Consider the following 20,902-nt stretch of genomic DNA (forward strand, 5'->3'; position numbering starts at 1 on the left):
ACATACAGTGGTGTGAAAAAGTGTTGGCCCCCTTCCAGTTTTTTAAATTTTTTGCATATCTGTCACACATAAAAGATTCAGATCCTCAAACAAATTTTTATATTACACAAAGATAAAGTACACAAGATTAAAAGTAAAATAAAAAATTAGCCAGAGGAAGAAAGAAAACATAAAATAAATAAATAAAACAACTAAAATAATGAAGACAGTTCAGTTTACTGGTCTATTTCAAATGTGCAGATAATGTTAGAAGTCCTGAGAGCTTTTTTTGTTTTATATTTATATACCATATTACAGTATTGTTTAAATTCGTTAATAAAAACCACCCGATCACTTCATTTTGTGTATATGAAACTTCCCCATTACAACCAGTAATTGAATAATATACGCTTTATCCTTTTCTATCCCATAATCATCAACATATATCATTATATCAGACCCACCCAGTTTAACAGCTGTATTAAGTTTTCTTGTAATGAAATTCTCAACATCAACCCAAAATATCTTTGTATAGATGCAATGAAAAAATAAATGAAAAATGGTTTCTTTTTCATTACTACAAAATTCACAGGAGTATTCAATATTCAATTTAAAACGTTCCAATATATGTTTCACCGGAAAATTCTATGGAATATTTTATACGAAACTTTCTTTACTTTGTTATTAACAAAGAATTTATCAACCATTCTCCAAGCCTTATGCCAATTTAAGTCTCCAAATATTGTTGACCAGAAAAATCTAGCTGGAGGATATGTAACATAATTTACTAAATTTCTAATGTATTTATTTGGTATGTTGTTTTTTAAAATATTAATATTTCCAATAAAAATTTAATTAGTTATATAATCCAGATTAGGGTTTATGTTTATATAAAATATCTCTGTTATTCCAGATATAATATCTTCTAGGGGAAAAGTTATGTTTATAGGCCAGTGTCCAAGCCATGAGAGCTTGTTGATGAAATCTTGCAAGTTTTACTGGAATTTTGTCAATACAATAATTGCATTTGAACAAAAATTCAAGACCACCGACTGACTTAAACAAAAAGTTTGGGAATGTGTTCCACATATTATCTTTATTTTTTAAGTACTGTGTAATCCAATTAATTTTAAATACATTGTTTAGGGTGCCTCTGGCCCTAGTTAAACACTGGAATGTTTGGTTATACTCGTCATATCCGTAATATGCTCTTTCAGGAAGTTATCAACTGAACATTACACACATAGGCTACTTTATATCCCTGCGGCATCTGTCTGGTTCACATACTCTCTGCCGAATATTATTCCCATAACTAATAATGAGAATGGAACTATCAGTGACAGAGTTCTGCACTTTGAAGGAAAGCTGAGTGTTGTCTGTCTGGTCAATGTGAAGTTTGGCGAGATGCGGCTCTACGGGCTTATGCTACTTTCTCTTTCCTTCTGGACGTCCCATTAAGTGTTACCTTTAAAAATGTTTGCGGGGAAGTTCAACGGGTCTGTGTTCAGCTGGACCTCAGGCCTTTGCGAAAGATTGAAAGCGCAGTGGAGAGTGGACTTTCCCTGGCTTCGGATCCAGCTGGGATTGTCGACTTTCTGGACATGATCAATAATTTAAAAGGAGACTCTGGTAGAGGATATTACATGCAGATGGTCATTGGGACTCCGGGACAAACGGTATGTCATTTTTCATCATTTTGATACCTCTAAAAAATATTTTGCCTAAATTATTTAGGCTAAATATTTATCTAGAATATTTTTCAATATTTTGATACTTTTCAATTATTTCATTTTTCCTTTTGTATGAAGTGGCATATTTTGTAATGGGACATTTATTCATTTTGTAACTGTCTCCATTTAAGACAATGCTAATGTTACATCGGAACTTTTAAATATTTAAACTAGATTCTGCATTATTATACAGTGGCCTTAAAAGTATCTGAACATTTAAGTCGCACGAGCAAATTAATGTTGTTGCATTGTCGCGAATTTGAGAGGATCTGACCACCAATAAAATTACTTTGGGAGAGTCAAGTTAGAAAAGTTAAGTTACTATAATTTTGAGAAAACGTGTGATATTTTATATAATGAAATTACATCAAGACATTTGTGTGATTTAAGTGTCCACATACATACATGTGGTTTAACAGTTTTCATATGGTTTGCCCTCCACAGTCTTGTTTAAAGGGGTCATATGATGCTGCTAAAAAGAACATTATTTTGTGTATTTGGTGTAATGAAATGTGTTTATACTGTTTAAGGTTCAATAAACACATTATTTTCCACATACTGTACATTATTGTTTCTCCTCTATGCCCTGCCTTTCTGAAACACGTCGATTTTTACAAAGCTCATTGTTCTAAAAAAGCGAGGTGTGCTGTGATTGGCCAGCTATCCAGTGCATTGTGATTGGCCGAATACCTCAAGCGTGTGACGGAAATGTTACGCCCCTCACCATACTGTGATTATGCCCTGTACGGCCAGAGCGATGATTCAAGAACATGAAAACCCATTATAAAAGAGGCATTCGTTACATCCAGTGGGGACATACTTGTGGATTATAATGACTTATACTGTATTTTTACGCGTTGCGTTGCATCGCGCTACATAAACATAAAACCATGTCTACATTTGTGATTGGAGAAATGACAAACAACAAGCCCTACTCTACACTGCCCAAAAAACTCGCTTTGAATATATAAAATATAAAAACTCTTTAAATATAAAAAACATACTTACAGTCTTTGAGTCCGAACAGCAGGGATTGTAGTCTACTCTACCAAGATCAGGAAACGGTCCTCCATAAAATGTGCTGCACACATCTGAATATTTGGGTTGAAGCGTTCTGGAACAGAATAGTCGTGTCCATTTTTGGAAGGCCAAACAAAGAAGTTTTGCTTTCACAATGTAACACAGCATCACACACGGCGGCCTTGAGTGAGCGGCAGCGGCCTATAGTGAGCAGAAGCCGGGGGCTAGCGTGAGGAACGGCCTGAGGGCTAGAGTGAGCAGAGGTGGTGGATTCGACGAAGGAGCGTCCGGAGGGCTTGCAGCAACCACATGTGACGACCCCGGGCTGGACTCCGCTTCGTCCACGGTGAAAGCCAATCCGGCGATTCACAGCGCAAAGTTGATTTATTTCCTGAGCGACCAGCACGGATCAGCTCCAGGCATGACGAAGCAGATATTGTCCTCTTTTGGAAGGCCAAACAAAGTAGTTTCGCTTTCACAACGAATCACACAGAACCTTCACGACATGGCGAGAATAAAAGTTACGCCTTCTTTCTTTGTGTGAACATTTGGGCGGCGTTATGCAAATCTTCCCACATAGTGATGTAGATATGTGGGGGCATGTTAGAACGAGCCGTTTTAGGTAGGTGTGGCTGACTCTTAACTTTTATAAAGAATATCTCTTTGGGTTTGAGACTTTAGTTTTTGCAACTTTACAGATCTTCTTTATGCACCAAGAGCTTGTAACACTCCGAAGAGAAAGGAAAAATTTAAATCGCATCATATGACCCCTTTAAAACTCAGCTGATTTCTGATCAGCTGTTAAACATCAGAGTAGATGGGTACTGTAGGCTAAGGCTGATCTCAAAGCAATGTTTCTGCTTTTAAAAGCATATCCACTCAAGAAGCATGTGATGTGAAAGTCTCTATGAGATGCCTTGGGCGCAGGATGGAGACCAAAGAGCCCTTGATCTTTGTGCTGAGAATATGTAAGAGCCAACTCACATGGGTTCACATGACAGTGGGCCCCTCGATGAGAGCAGCTGACTCAGATTAGGGCCTGAAGCAGATGCGTGTGTCCACTTCTCTGTAAAGGCTTTATGGTTAGTTGGTATTGCCGTTATCAATTTCTCTTTCTTATAAAAAAAATTGTTTAATTAATATTAGATGTGTTTAAAAAATGTGTTGTATGTGTAGATGGCAGAATAGTTGAGGTGAATATTACAATTTATTGATCAGACTGTACTATCTGTCTCGCACAGTTTATTTTCACAAAATTATTAAAAGTGGAGTCTAACCTGACTAGTATTGTGTAACATGGGTGAAAATATAATCTCTTGTAATCATTCAATACAATTGATTTTTTACTAAATGAAACTGTGAAATATGAAATCTGGCCACAATTTGGTTAATAATTTGTAGGGATGTGCCCAAAGCCAAATACCTTTTGAATTGAATTCAGAAAGGCACTGATAAGGCTTCAAAGTTAATAACGAAATCTACCGAATAGAGAAAATATTCGGCCTAGACAGTCACTCCTTATGTTTGCTGATTAGCAGATGAGCCAGGGATAGCACAATATTAGTGATGCAACTGACAGATTGCTGTAGACGCATCATCTCTTCTTTTTTACTACTAGTTGTAGCACAAAATAAACATGAATGAACACCAGAAGTTAGCATATTTGAGTTAGCATATTTGTATTAAAAACTATGAACAGTACAGAATGACATTTAAAACGGCTTCTCATCTAATTTGAATATCTTCCGTTTTTAAGCCTGCATTCGGTTTTTTAAGGCGAATGCAGATACAAATAATTTTGAGATTGATACAGATTATGATTCATAAGAACTTTCATAAATATGCTGAAGAATGTATACACATGTACCTGCAATTCCAAGAATCTGTACATCTAAAAATTAGCCAATATATATATATAAATAAATAAATATATATATTTTTATATATATATATATATATATATATATATATATATATATATATATAAAATATATATATATTTTTAATGTATTATACAAAGGGAAAAGTTTTTAAATGTGTTTTAAATAGGCCTATAAATGCAAATATCACAAATTATTAATTCATAAATATCATTAGGCCTACACTTTTAGGAGCTGCACAACATGACATTTTACAACCTGAACTAACCAATTAACCTTGTCTGCATGTTGGTTGCACTACAGGACTTTGATTTGGCGCACAAAAGTTTTTCATATATTAATAATCAAATCAGTGAAGCAGTTTTGTTAAATTTGTTAAACAAATAATAATAAAAGATTATGCCATATTACTTTTCTTTTCAAGAATTTCATTCTTTTAATGAGGCTTTTTATTTTATCATGTTGTCGAGAGTTGAATCACCTTGACTTTTTTCCAAAAACATTCAAATGCATTTTTATTCAGCTTTGTTGAAATCCCTGATGCCAAAAATGAAGGGTTCAACCAAAGCAAACACCATTACCTAAATTCTGTTTGAGAGTCATTGTCAGGTAGAAGCATTTTGGCCCCCTGCTACAACTGTAATTGCATTCCTCTTTCTGTATAAATCAAGCTTGAATGTAAGTGATCATGATTCATCACATGGTGTGTCTCTCTGGAAATATTATAATGAAATCTGCTGTGTCATTGAACATCATGTTTATTCTCTCATCTCATCACAATTGAATGAGCAAGGTGAACTGCGAGAGGCCAGGATCTTCCCGCATCCTCTGCGAATATGTAATTAAGGGTACTCATGTTAATTGAGGCGCTCTCTCTAAACGAGCCACTAATTGCAGAATCTGTCGCATGTGCGGAGGCATCGGACTGGAGTGGCTCACATCTGCTAATTGGTACAAACAGGTAGCAGATGCGCTCCCAGTGACAGAGCGCCTGCCAATTAGCTAAGCCACCTCGATAGGGGTGATTAGAGCCGCTTCACCAGTAGAGGAGCCATGGGAGCGCAGTGAGGAATATACGGGGAGAAACAAGAACAGAGAAGACGCCAGATTCCCAGAACCAAAAGAAGTAGGCTATGTGTGTGCCAGGGCCCTGTCGCGGACCGACTCAATGTTTACTGGAAGTAGCCAGCAGTCATGACTGTAGCATGGCTCGATTTTTCATGCCAGACAGGAAGTGGCAGGAACATTGCCAATGTGAGGAAAGTGTCCTTAATGTATCCTACAAACTTAGTAGTGGAAAGGCAATCGTCACTGTTACCAGAGACATAATGCCCATTCAATACGAGGGGGAATACTATTTTTATATTTAATACGATCACACCGGTGTGATTAGAACATTCAGTGCAGCACATCACCAGCTGCTAAAATCAAATCTGCATTCGCTTTTTGGCTGGTGCTGAGCCAGACACAGACGCGTTTTTACAGCTATCCAGCATTATAACCAATCACACATGATTCTGTTGAGCTTATGAATGCAATGGCCAATTAGAGGCATTCAGATGAGTCATCGCTGAAACGCCGGTGTTTTGTTCAGTGTGCGCGCTCGCTGACTGAATTGCGCTCTCTGGTGAATTATTTCTCATCAGAAACAACAAAGTGCAGATGTGCGAACGATGTAAGAAGGTTATTCATTTCACAGTGGAATTTTTGAGAGTGCTTGAACTCTGGCTAGACTGAAGTCATTGATAATGTTCTTTGATGGCTAATGTAAATGTTCTGTAACTTACATTTACATTTAGTCATTTAGCAGACGCTTTTATCCAAAGCGACTTACAAATGAGGACAATAGAAGCAATCAAAACTAACAAAAGAGCAACGATATGTAAGTGCATATGACAAGTCTCGGTTAGCCTAACGCAGTACACGTAGCAAGGTATATAGCCTCTCTCTCTCTCTCTCTCTCTCTCTATATATATATATATATATATATACACACACACAAACACAAGTAGATAGAACAAGTAGAAACAAGTAGATATAATAGAAAAAATAGAAAGCTTGTGTTAGTTTTTTTTTTATAAAAAAGAAGATAAATAGATGAAGTAGAATTAAAATAGAATAGAAAGTGCTAGAGTTAGAGGGTCAAATAAAGATGGAACAGATGTGTTTTTAGTCGTTTCTTGTCGTAACTTAAAATATTTTTATTTAATTCACGTTAAATACAAAGTCAGTCATATTAAAAAATATTTTTATGGCATGACACCCATATCTGGTAGGCTACTTAAGTAAAAAGACGGGTTTTATGCGTAGTTAACAGATAACATTAGGCTAGGTTGCCCATCTCCCGTTATAGACCAACTAACATGATCTATAAAGGTGCAAAATGCTTTTACTTACACATATTTGAGAATCGAGATATTTCTTGATATAGTTAACACGTTTGGGAATATTTTGAGTAAAAAAGGAAAAAGTAAATAAAGCCTACATCAGTACAGCGCTATCGTGGCTGCTGTGTGTCGAGAGCAATTTTACATTGCTTCAAAAATAATAATTAATAACAATTATATTTTGCATGGTGATCTTTAAATGAGTAACCACAAACAGTTTATATTGAAGACCGTGATTGTACCCAGGTGAGAAACAATGGTTGTACTTTGTGCTGTTTGTCTGAGCATTTGTGCTTAGTTAACGTAGGCTATTTTAAATGTCTTAACTTGCAACTTCCTCATTACAAATGCATTACAAATATATTCAAATATATGACATACAAATTTTAATAGAGATGACCATACAATATGTTTTAGTTGATCATAAATGCTTGTCAGTACTTTTGGCAGTACACTTTATCCATATTTCAAAGACAATAACATAATCTAACATACTAGGCTACTTAAGTGAGCCCCCCCAAAAAAATCAACTAATTACATTTAGTATAAATTTAAACTATAATAAATTACATAAGGGTCCGAAAACATTACATTCAGTATATTAAGAACAGTATAATAATAGCCGATTATTATCATTGGTTACATGTGGATAGTGTGCAAATTTCCTGCATCCATAACTGGATTACCTATTGCATTTGCTACAACAGCAAATGGGTACTGTATCCCTCAATGCACTGTGCTTGACTTGACCTTACACACCCTTGTAATCATTAACAAACCAGTAATATAAACCATGATTATTTGTCATGATTGTGAAGAATTTTATGCAAAGTAAGAATAAAACTGCCAAATAACTATAGTTATTTGTAAGCATTTCCAGATAGTTGGACACCAGTGTCTAATATTTATTTATGTATTTATTTATTTATATAAATTCTAAACACAACAGACAAAAAGGAATTCAATTTCAAACAGTTGGGGCCTTTCTCAGTTTTTCTCCTCCATAAAACAGATGTAAAAATCATTATTTAATAACAACTCAAGATTTTCCATAATGTTTAATTCAGACACACCATTAAAATGTGTTGCTGGGCTTAAGAGTTTAAGTGTTTTTAAATGAAACTGTTAGGATCAGTGCAGTGGAGCAGATCTGTGTGTATATTATGATGGCGTTAACGATGAGGAATGCCCATAATGGCCTCTTTGGCAACTGGGTGAGATGGCACAGCTCTGTTATCTCATTAGTTCCCCCTCGTTGAACCAGCGCTCCAACAACATTATTCCAACTGTGTTTCAAACAGAAACATATGTGTGGAGAGGCTAAGTTGGAGGGCTCTGTGCCAGCAGCGTTTGATGGTATTTAGGTGGTTGACATTTAGGTATTAAAATAAACTCTCTCTCTCTCTCTCTCTCTCTATATATATATATATATATATAAATTAAAACAATACCATATAGTTGTTTGCACACACTTTTGAGCTCTGAAAATTAGCGATTTTCAATTAGTATTTTAACCAAAGCTTATAATATCATATTTCTGATATATTACACGTATGCAAAATTACCATAAACTTAAACATTAGTTTCTTTCTTATTTCTTTCTTATTTATTTAGTCTTTCTTATTTATTAGGTTATTTATTTATTTATTTATTTAGGATTATCAATTAAAAACTTCAAATTCAAAATCAAATGTAATTGCATGATATACTAATTAATCAAATTAATCATAATTGATTGTTTATATTAATATTTGCTGAGAAAAGCCCTCTAATAATTCCAAGGTATTACATTATTGTGTCAGACTAGTAAAACGTTGTGGCATATAAAAAGTGGTTTTAGAAATGTATTGTTTGTTTTATTTCCATATCATTTAACATATATTATATGGTCAAAACTATGTGGAAACCCCCTTCTAATGAATGGGTCTGGTTTTTTCAGTTACTTCTGTGAGGTCAAATTTTAATGCTACAACATAAAATGGCATTCTAGAGACCTGGGTGCTTTCAACTGTATTGCAGTAGCTTGGGAAGCCCTTTTCTGTTCCAGCATGACAATACCTCTGTGCACGTGAGTCTGGAAGCTGACTGGCCTGCAAAAAAGCATTGACCTGAACCCCATTTAATACATTTAGGATCAATTGGAATGGGAGCAAATAACAGCATGTTCCAACATCTAGTGAAATACCTTCCCAGAAGGGTATAAGCTATTATTGCAGACCTGCCAACCTGTGTGCACTTTGCGTAGCGGGTATGCATTTTGACCTCAAAGTACACTGGTACGATTTGTCACTCTAAACTACACAAAAACCTGGTTGCGCCTACATACTAAATAATGGCCAATCCATAAAAATAATACTTCTCTCAAAATAAATTTGTAGACATTTGATGATCAATGTATTTCTACAGTGTACAGAAGTGTGCTGTAGTTTTAATTAAAGTGTACTGGAGTTTCGGACTGAACCGAACTGAAAACTGGTGGTTAAAAATGTCTCCAGTTACTGTCATAACCTCAGTTCCCTGAGAGCAGGAACGAGACCTTGTGAAGCATTCGCAGTGGGAACTCCTCCCCTTCTCTAGAAATCCTGAAACTTTATAGGATAATGCCAGTTCAATAAACTGGCCAATTGTTGCTAATCTATGCAAATCGCATGTAAATACTGACAAGCCTGTGGGCAGTATAAAATGCATTGAGAGTGACAATTGCCTCAGAATCTAAGACTGAACGCTGCAGAACTGATCAAGCAGCGAGCACGGCTATCTTCGCAATATCTTGTTGCTGCTCTCAGGGAACTGAGGTTCGACAGTAACCGGAGACGTTCCCTTTCAAGCATTCACTCTACATTGCAAAGCATTACATTGCGCAGTGGAAACCATATACAATCCCGCTGTGAGAGCGGTGAAGATCAGCCCGAACTAAAGGCTAAGACCACACCAATCATGGGATAGAACAACACACAATTCCAAACCAATAGCAATGCCGTTAGGGAACCCTGCAGCTGATAGGCATAGCTAGACCAATGAACATCTTAACTCAGGTATACCAAATTAGGACATCTGGCCAGAATAAACGAGCGGCTGCACTGAATACAGGGCAGACACAACCATAGCAAGGTAGCGCCGTGCAAAGTAACAAAGCACATATAAAAATGTACACAGTGTCAACAGCTATACGCAGTAACAAACTGTGCCCCAATTGCATGCATTGCAATAAGATGAGTGAGAAAGATAAGTGAGGTTAGTGATTTACCGAAAGAATTTGAGACGCCAAGGATGGCACATCCAACTTGTAAAACCTGGCAAAAGTATTCTGTGAAGACCAGCCAGCTGCAGGGCATACATCCCAAATAGACCAGGCCCATGAAGAGGTGATAGCCCTCATCGTATGGGCTCTGATGTTGAGAGGGCATTCTTGTCCCTGGCTCGCATAAGCTGAGACGATAGCATCTACTATCCAGTGAGAAAGCCTCTGCTTAGAAACTGTTTGTCCCTTAGAATGGCCACTGAAGCACATGAAGAGCTGGTCAGACTGTCGAAAGATGGCAGAGCGGTCCATATAAATCCTTAAGGCCCTAACCGGGCAAACAGCGTTCCGAGCCTTGGCGTCATGCGAAGTCGAAAGACAAAGCAGGCAAAGAAATGACCTGCGCTTTAAAAGGGGTGGAGAGAGATTTAAGCACATAGCCCGGTCTGGGCTGGAGAGTAACACTGCAGTCTCCAGGCCTAAAATGAACACAATAGTCGCCCATCGAGAGCGCATGGAAACCTCCTATGTGCTTAGCCGAGGCAAAGGCGAGAAGCAGAGCAGTTTTGAGGGAGAGCTCCCACATAGCGATAGATTCCAAGGGCTTGAACGGGTGAAGAGAGAGAGCTTTTAGAACCAGCGCTAGGTCCCACGGTGGCACCAAAGGTGGGCGTGGGGGATGTAATCTCCTTGCTTCCCTGAGAAATCTGACCACCAGCGTGTGCTTCCCGATTGTTTGCATGTCAACCGGGGAGTGAAACGAAGCAATAGTGGCCACATACGCCTTTAGCGTCGACGGTAGACTCCCTCTATCCAGCCTGTGCTGCAGAAAATGTAGAACATCCGACACGGGGCAGCTCACTGGGTCGATGTCTCTTATCACAGCACCATTTCACAAACACTCCCCATTTAAGTGTGTACAGACGCTTAGTAGAATGTGCACAACACTCAGTGAGTGTGTCAAGCACACGGGGAGGCAGGGCACTTGGCTCCTCTAGGACCTCTGAAGCAGCCACACATGAAGGCTCCACAGCTCCGGGCTGGGGTGCCATATCGAGCCGTTCGCTTGAGACAACAGGTCCTTCCTGAGGGGGATTCACCAAGGGGGGGACACCAGTATCTAAAGCCAGCCCGATAGGAAGCACTGAGTACTGGGGTATGCTGTGCCCTCGAAAGCAAACCTCAGGAAGCGTCTGTGTTGCGGAGCTATCTGGCTATAAAAGCATGCATCTTTCAGATCTACGAATGCAAAACAGTCCCTGGGATAGATTTGTGCCAGGATCTGCTTCAGTGTTGTCATCCAGAACGCACACTTACATGGGTCCCCCATCTCTCTTGGGTACCACAAAATAGCAAGCAGGCTGTGAACTTCCTGTCTCAAAACAGAGGCATTTTGAGGCAGTGTCAGTGACAGAACCATGCCATTGAAACTGGGTGGTCTGCGTCTGAACTGGAGAGAATACCCACGCTCTATTATGTCCAGCACCCAGTGCGAAATCCTTGGAATAACTGTCCATGCATCTAGGAACTGACATTGCAGCCAAATGCCTCCAGTCGCTATTGCTAGCAACGAAGTTCATAGACTGACGCCTTGCCCCAATGAGGCTAAACATGCTGGCAGGGAAACCGCTTGTGGAAGACAACACTGGGTGGCCATAACAGGCACAGACAGCGGCTCCCGCTGCTCGGAGGCAGGGCAAGCGATGCAGTATCTATAGAATGAGGAGTAAACAGCTCTTTTTGTGAGGGTGTTTGTGTTTTTATTGAGCAAACAGAAACAAGAACATTGCATTTATCTCCTACAGGAACAAAGGGCGCATTATGCAGAACATGGCACTTGGGGGCCAGGCCTCCAGCAAGCTTTCTCCTCCTCTTGACCGGACCATCAGGACGAACATCCGACTCAGGACAGGGCAATCGAGGAGGGTGTGGCAGGCTGTTCAGTCGCTCTCTGTGCAGAACGGGGTGTTGATGAGGAGCATGATCTTGAATGCTGCTGGACCACATGTCATAGCATTAGATGACTTATCGCCTTTACGTGCTTTTGAGCCTCAGAGAAACACTCGATCACTGACTCCACGGTGTCACCAAAGAGGCAGGAGGGTGTAATTGGCGTGTTGAGGGGGGTCTTACAGTCAGAGTCCTTCAGGTCAGCTAGGGTTAACCATAGGTGCCTGTGAAGGACCACCATAAAGCCCATGGATCGACCAATGGCCTGCGCTTAGGTGCCATCAGCGCAAAGTCCGTCACTGTACACAGGTCTTTCAATGCTTAAGTGGTGACATTGCCTCCATACATGGATAGCAGGAGGTTGGCTTGGAAAACCTGCAGCAACGCCATAGCTTGTAGCAGGGATGCCACCTCACCAGCGGAAGTGTAGGCCTTGTCAGCCAGGTTGGCATTCAGCCTACAGGGCCTGGACGGGGGGCTGAGGGCCATGCCCAGCATGGCGGAAGAAGGACATAAATGCATGGCGGCGGTCTCCTTGACGGGGGGCATGCACGTGTATCCATGGGCTTCCGCCCCATCCATGTGGGAGAAGGGAGACTGCGTGGGAGTGTGGACGCGGGCCAATTGGGATGCATGTGCTCATGGACATCCGAGAAGAATGGTAACTTCCTCCTCGAAGCGGCCTGGCAGCGGCCCGACTACAATTGCCAGAAGACAAGTTTACTCCTGGCAGATTCCTGTGGAGCATCCCAGTTAAGGTCAAGTTCCTTAATTAACCACCTTAGCAAGAACCCTGGTGAGCTCATCATGGAGATCAGCAAGGCCATCGGTGTCAGGGCGATCCAGCTCCGACTCTGCCCAGACCTTCTTTGAAGCCGAGATGAACATGGAGTCCTCTTCCTCATCAGTGCAGAAGGAGATGAAGTCCGCTAGGGCATGAGGTGGGCGAAAACACTCATCAGAGAAGAGGACTGGGAGAATGGGGTGTTGGCAGAGAACAACGGCCCGGGGCAGAGTTGTCACCTCTGTGCCGAGGAAAGGGAAGGCCCACCAGTGGCACACAGACGGCAGTGGGCCTCGTCCCCATCAGGCCATGAGCAATATCCCTCCAAGCTCGTAAGACACAAACCAGCAGGTCCATGCAGTAGACACAGCCCGAGTCTGTAAAGGCAGCCTCAGCGTGGCCCAGGCAGGCGATGCAGTGCTCATGTGTGTTCGGCAGGCTGATGGGGCCCACGCAGATCCTACAGAAAGTAGCCATCGAATGCTGAAGAGATGATCGTTTCTTCGATTGCGTCTTCGAAGATGGCAGCAGCTGAGACAATTGCCGCTCTCGCTGCATTTTATACTCCCCGCAAGCTTGTCAGTATTTGCATGCGATTCGCATAGATTAGCGACATTTGGCCAGTTTATTGAACTGGCGTTATCCTATAAGGTTTTGGGATTTCGGAGAAAGGGAGGAATTCCTATTGTGAATGCTCCGCAATGTAGAGTGAATGCTCGAAAGGGAACCAAGGTATATATAGATCCGTGGGTGAACTGTATTGTTGCATACTGTGCAGACCTGCTAACCTTTGGAAAATATTTAACATACTCAAAAAACTCAAAAATATTTCCAAGGTTGGCAGGTCTGTTATTGCTATTGATAACCCCGGTAACTCTTATATGCTAAGGGGTGTGATGTAACAATCCTTGCATGGCTATAACTCCACCCACAGGAATTACATTGCTAATGCATAACCAACAATGTATCCGCTTAATAAAGCAGTCCAAATAATTTAGACAATTTTACTGCTCAACAGGTTTTAAGGAGCTGGACATTTCTGCTTTTGCCCCCTAGACTTCCTTTAAAAGTACAATACTATAAATGTGTGTGTGTGTGTGTGTTTTTGTTTTGTTTGTTTTTGTAGCCGAGGAATGTTGTTTTTTTTCTGTGGTAATCAACATCATGTCACAGAGGATCTTAAGCTGTATTTAATGTAGGGTATTCCTCTAAAACTATTTCAAACTAATGCATAAAATATTACCCACAAATTAGTGATGTATGTTAATACATAAGATAATTACATCATTGTTTTCTGTCTTTGCAGTTGAACATCCTGGTTGATACTGGAAGCAGCAATTTTGCTGTAGCTACAGCAGCACATCCCTTCATCATACACTACTATAACAGAGCAGTGTAAGATCACATCCCTACATCCCACACTACTTAATCAGAGCACTGTAAGATCGCATCCCTACATCACACACACTACTATGACAGAGCACTGTTAGATCACATCCATACATCACATACTACTTTAACAGAGCACTGCAAGATCACATCCCTGCATCACACACTACTTCATCAGAGCACTGTAAGATCACATCCCTACATCACAGACTACTAAAACAGAGCACTGTTAGATCACATCCCTACATCAAACACACTACTATAACAGAGCACTGTGAGATCACATCCCTACATCACACACTACTTCATCAGAGCACTCGTAGATCACATCCCTACATCACTCACAACTTTAACAGAGCACTGTTAGATCACATCCCTACATCACTCACTACTTTAACAGAGCACTGTACGATCACATCCCTACATCACACACTACTGTAACAGAGCATTGTAAGATAAAATCCTTAAATCCCACCAGTATAACAGAGCATTGTAAGATCACATCCCTTCATCACATTCTACTACAACAGAGCACTGTAACATCAAAACACACCTTACCACTAAATCACTTTCTTTTATAACAGAACATCCAGACAAAACTTCTACATTCATTATATTCCAGTCTTTTAATGTGTGTCAGTGAGTGATGTTAGTAAGTTCAGCAGTGCATCAGTGATGAATCAATGTCATGATGGTTTGCTCAGTTCCAGTACATATCAGAGCTCCGGGAGGGGAGTTGCAGTAAAATACGCACAGGGAGAATGGGAAGGGGAACTGGGAAGTGACTGGATCACCATTCCTCAAGGGCCCAGTGGTACCATCACCATCAACATAGCCGCAATCATCTCCTCAGAAGGCTTCTTTCTGCCTGGAATCAACTGGCAGGGAATTCTTGGACTTGCATATCCTTTACTGGCTCGGGTAAGTCACATGAAGATGTGTTACATTGGTGTTTTATTGAGAAAAGATGTGTTGGTGGGTGCTACTGTTTGATTTAGCTCAGCTATGGTTGTCACGTTAAATTATGTTGTCACAAAGGTGTGGCTCAGATCCTCAAACATCAGTGGTATATTTGCTATTATCTTCAAACATCAATGTATATTTGCCATTATTAAGAGCCATGTTTCAGAAAGTAATGGATAATAATTGTAAATATTTGTTTTGTTAAATGGCATGACAAAAAAGCACCAAAAAGTACGAGGATAGTAACAATTTTTTGGACATGTAAAGGTACGTTGATATTCTTTGAAGGACCATGTACTATTGTAAATGATTATGGTAATTATTCAGTGCCATGGTTTATTTCTAATGTACTACTGTACCATAGTATCAAACTTATTTATTTCTTTGTTTATTTTTTAACATGAATGGGAGGATATTTTTCCTTACCATCTGTTCCTTGTCTTTTATTTTTTCTAAATACTCAATAAAAATATTGATTTGTACTGTTTAGGCATTAGTATTACATGTGCATCTCAATAAATTAGAATGTCGTGGAAAAGTTCATTTATTTCAGTAATTCAACTCAAATTGTGAAACTCGTGTATTAAATAAATTCAATGCACACAGACTGAAGTAGTTTAAGTCTTTGGTTCTTTTAATTGTGATGATTTTGGCTCACATTTAACAAAAACCCACCAATTCACTATCTCAACAAATTAGAATATGGTGACATGCCAATCAGCTAATCAACTCAAAACACCTGCAAATGTTTCCTGAGCCTTCAAAATGGTCTCTCAGTTTGGTTCACTAGGCTACACAATCATGGGGAAGACTGCTGATCTGACAGTTGTCCAGAAGACAATCACTGACACCCTTCACAAGGAGGGTAAGCAACAAACATTAATTGCCAAAGAAGCTTCCTGTTCACAGAGTGCTGTATCCAAGCATGTTAACAGAAAGTTGAGTGGAGGAAAAAGTGTGGAAGAAAAAGATGCACAACCAACTGAGAGAACAGCAGCCTTATGAGGATTGTCAAGCAAAATCGATTCAAGAATTTGAGTGAACTTCACAAGGAATGGACTGAGGCTGGGGTCAAGGCATCAAGAGCCACCACACACAGACGTGTCAAGGAATTTGGCTACAGTTGTCGTATTCCTCTTGTTAAGCCACTCCTGAACCACAGACAATGTCAGAGGCGTCTTACCTGGGCTAAGGAGAAGAAGAACTGGACTGTTGCCAATTGGTCCAAAGTCCTCTTTTCAGTTGAGATCAAGTTTTGTATTTCATTTGGAAACCAAAGGTCCTAGAGTCTGGAGGAAGGGTGGAGAAGCTCATAGCCCAAGTTTCTTGAAGTCCAGTGTTAAGTTTCCACAGTCTGTGATGATTTGGGGTGCAATGTCATCTGCTGGTGTTGGTCCATTGTGTTTTTTGAAAACCAACGTCACTGCACCCGTTTACCAAGACATTTTGGAGCACTTCATGCTTCCTTCTGCTGACCAGCTTTTTGAAGATGCTGATTTCATTTTCCAGCAGGATTTGGCATGTGCCCACATTGCCATATAAACATACTTTCCAGAATGCCAACAATTACTAAAAAAATTTTTTATTGGTCTTATGAAGTATTCTAATTTGTTGAGATAGTGAATTGGTGGGTTTTTGTTAAATGAGAGCCAAAATCATCACAGTTAAAAGAACCATTTTGATTTGAATTACTGAAATAAATTTACTTTTCCGTGACATTCTAATTTATTGAGATGCACCTGTATATTATTTGAAAATAAGTATTTAAAAATTTGTTTCAATTTCCATAGGATGAATTTTGTATTTTTCTTCTCTTAGCCTGACCCATCAGTGGAGCCCTTCTTCAACTCTGTTGTGAGACAGACCAGCATTCTAGATGTGTTGTCTCTCCAGATGTGTGGAGCAGGAGTCTCTGCCAGCACTACAGCTGACCCGACGAGCGGCAGTCTGGTGTGCACCAAACCAGAACTAGTTTTGCACCGAACTACAAAAATATACAATCCAAATTATTTACAAATTAATCCAACTAACTGCTATAGTGTGTACACCAATTTGATCATGTTAATATGAAAAAACTATTAATGTATTATATACAGGACCGCTTAGACCTCAGACATAAGTAGGTAATATGTTTCATGTCAGATGTTTAAAGAAAGTTATCAAATGTTGTTTATAATCATTTGTCAAGATTAGTGTCAAAATTAAGTATCTGTATTAATATTTATTAATTCAGTCACAAAAACATTATATTTGAAAAATCTATTAAAATCATTGTATCTATATAAAAAAAGTTAATGTCTTTGTTTTTGTTCAGTTACATAAAAAAAATCCAAAAAACTTCTATGGCAAGAACAATTTTAGTTTTACCAAGCACAGATTTTTTAAGTTTTACCAAACTTAATTTTCTCTTTCTTTATTAGCATATTTTACTGTAGGCATATTTCAAAATTAGCTAAACAATAGAAGATAACTTATTATTATATTATTTGATTATATTAATACTCTTATTATATTATTTATTCTTGTTATGTTATTTGAGTTATGCATCAATGTTTTTAAAATTTAAATTACAGAAATTATTCAATGCATCTTATTCTGGTCAAGAACTACATAAAGAGACTGTCTGAAAAAGTAATGTGAACAAAGAGTTTGTTTACATGGTGATTAGGTGGAGGTTTATTAGAAATAGATTATCATTATAGAGGGCTCCACAATATTAGACTGAATAAATGTATTCAAACAATGATGCAACAGATTGACAGAAAACAGAGACACCATAGTGAACAATGTGTAGAATTTTTAATCAATTAATAGTTCTTCCTGGAAAGCACTGGACCCAATTTACAGCTTGTCCACTTTTCAATGACACACACACCTATCTATCTATCTATCATCTATCTATCTATTAGTGTGTGTGTATATATATATATATATATATATATAGTAATTGTAGGATCTGTTTCAGTTCTTAAATTGATTTTAAAAAGAAAGCTCTGGTTAGACAAGGTATATATAAGCGGTTATTGTCTATAATTTGAATCAAAGTGGACCAGACTTTGGTCCTATAGTCTACTAAATCTGTGACCCTGATCAAAATTGGCCCCTTGTGAAACATTTGAGACTGGGATCTCATGTTATTAACAGGTAAACTGGAGTTTAACCATATGAGTTGGTGCTGTAGGTAGCATTCAGGCTTCCTGCTTTCATAAATCAGATCAGTTAACACCTCTCAAGGACAGATGAGATTGGGTTTCTCAGCACTACTCAAGAAACATAATAGCTCAGTGCATCTCTCACACCTCCGCTGCCTCCTATAGGACAGCGTGTCTCGTTAGTGAGAAGCTAATTAAGCTAAAGAGAGCCCCCTGCTGCTGGCACATTCTGTTAGCAATATGGGAGCGCTGGAAGAAGAGGTGGTCATGTGTCCCACAGAGAGGAGCAGATGGGAAGCACGGTGGGGAGGGGTGTGTTCTGTGTCCATCGCTGAACAACGTCCAAAGCCTTTTGGAAATATTTGACTAACCTCTTAATTGGATGCTATTTGCAGAAGTCAAAGCGACAGATCTGAGTCCATTTTATTTTTGTTTTATCTTCGTTTTGAATGTATTTTGAGAATAATTTTTTGCTTTATCTGATATCCTTAAATATAAGGATAAATAGGTAGATCAGCCATGGTGTTGTTAGTTACAAAAGATAACCTGCTAATTCAGATTACACCAGTTCTGTCAGATATGAGGTTCTTATTTTTCTGTCAAAATAGTTTTCCCTCTGTAAATTGTTTATTTAATAATATAATAATTAAATGTTAAATTTTTATTTTATTTTTATACAGAGACACTTTTTACTGTCAATTAGGAAGGCAATAAACTTAAACAGATAAATGAACACTAAATACAAATAATAAATATAGAAAACACCCTTAATTTGTATAAAACAGTAATAAACGGTAGAATTTAAGTAAACATAAAAAAATAAAAAAAAAATAAAAAATAAATTAAATAAATAAAAAAGGGGAAATCCTGTTCAGGGACTTTACCTAAGAGTGAAATGGATATATTAAAGCAAGACACTACAGGAAAACAAAACAAAACATTGGTATCTGGTCAGTTTTGAGATTTTGGGCTATTTTGCTTCCATAGTGAAAATAAAAAATAAGTGTTTTTTTCCTGCTGTTATCCAAATATTGAAAAATACCCTATGTAAAAAACTTTAAAGGGATAGTTCACCCAAAAATTTGAATTCTGTCATTAATTACCCTCATGTCATTCCAAACCCGTAAGAGCTTCGTTCATCTTCGGAACACAAATTAAGATATGTTTTATTAAATCAGAGAGCGGATCCGCCCTCAAATCGGCAGAATATGCCCCGCCTCCGGACAGCGCACTGTCAGTTAGCGGACTCATTACGGACACGGCACGGATTAGCGATTCGAACGCGCTTTTTTTTTTTTTTTTACCGGTGCCGTCTCAGAAATCCTCCTCAGACTGGAAAAACTGCGGCCAGCCAGCTTGAAGAAGACTGAACTCGATAAGAATACTTTAAAAATATGCTTTATTTGTACAGTTGCCAGTAACATTAACGTTAATAAAGTTGTTAATTGCTTAGTTGTAGTTTTTAATTTTTGAAATTGCGTTGTGGAATGTTCAGTTAAGGTTAGCTCTTCAGCATTATTAGCATTATCATAGATTTGAGTATAATAATTATAATTTACGTTAATGATAGGCCTATTTGGATGGGATCTCCCTTCTTTCTGTGAGACCGATAGTTTAGTTGGCTATCAGGATTTTAATCGTATATGTAACGTTAGGTAATTTTTCACCCCTCTTCAGGAATAACTGCAGGTGAGAATAAACTTTTTGTTTCATTTAAATTTGGTTCTAGAATATTAGTTCAAGTCTATTTTTATTTATTTTTCGACAAATATATTCCCCACCTCTCCTCGTAATGTTGTTTTAGTACATATGAAATAAACTAGCGGGCTCATTACGGAGGCTGGGCGGATTCGCAATCCGAACACGCTTCTTTCTAACAGTCGAGTCTCTGAAATCAAATCCTCCTCAGAGTGCTGAAGCTGCGGCCGGCCAGTTTGAAGAGGACTGAACACGCCAAGAATACTGTTTAAATATGCTTTATATGTACAGTATGTACAGTTGCTAGTAACATTAAGGTTAATAAAGTAGTTAATTGCTTTGTTGGCATTTTTAATTGTGAAATTGCGTTGTGGAACGTTAGCTCTTCAGCACATTAGCATTGTAGATTTGAGTAATATCAGGCCTATTTAGACGGGATCTCCTTCTTTTTGTGAGACACGGTAGTCCTGAGCATGTAACGTTAGGTAATTTTTCACCCCTCTTCAGGATAACTGCAGGCGATATTATGCTATATTTTTCATTTAATTTTGGTTCTGGAATATTAGCTCAAGTCTATTTTTGTTTATATTTTGACAAATATATTCCTCACCTCTTGCAATGTTGTTTCAGATAATTTATATGAAATGAAAAAATACTAAGATACTGTGTGTGTGTGTGTGTGTGTGTTCTGTTGCAGCTTCACAGCTCATTCAAGTGCTCCAGTCTGGT

General features: G+C 38.6%; 1 protein-coding gene across 1 annotated transcript in view; it reads left to right on the forward strand.

The window, feature by feature from the left end:
- Window positions 1–348: 348 nt before the first annotated feature.
- The window catches only part of LOC107598803 (beta-secretase 2-like), a 27,325-nt gene continuing 6,771 nt past the window's right edge, over window positions 349–20,902 (forward strand). Inside the window, exons 1-5 of the mRNA XM_016290236.1 lie at window positions 349–371; window positions 1,340–1,655; window positions 14,278–14,366; window positions 15,065–15,281; window positions 17,142–17,273. Coding sequence (XP_016145722.1) covers window positions 349–371; window positions 1,340–1,655; window positions 14,278–14,366; window positions 15,065–15,281; window positions 17,142–17,273 — 777 coding nt within the window. The remainder of the gene's footprint in view (window positions 372–1,339; window positions 1,656–14,277; window positions 14,367–15,064; window positions 15,282–17,141; window positions 17,274–20,902) is intronic.

This window comes from Sinocyclocheilus grahami, unplaced genomic scaffold (assembly GCF_001515645.1).
Source record: "Sinocyclocheilus grahami isolate Dianchi unplaced genomic scaffold, SAMN03320097.WGS_v1.1 scaffold256.1, whole genome shotgun sequence".
NCBI classification, from domain to species: Eukaryota; Metazoa; Chordata; class Actinopteri; order Cypriniformes; family Cyprinidae; genus Sinocyclocheilus; species Sinocyclocheilus grahami.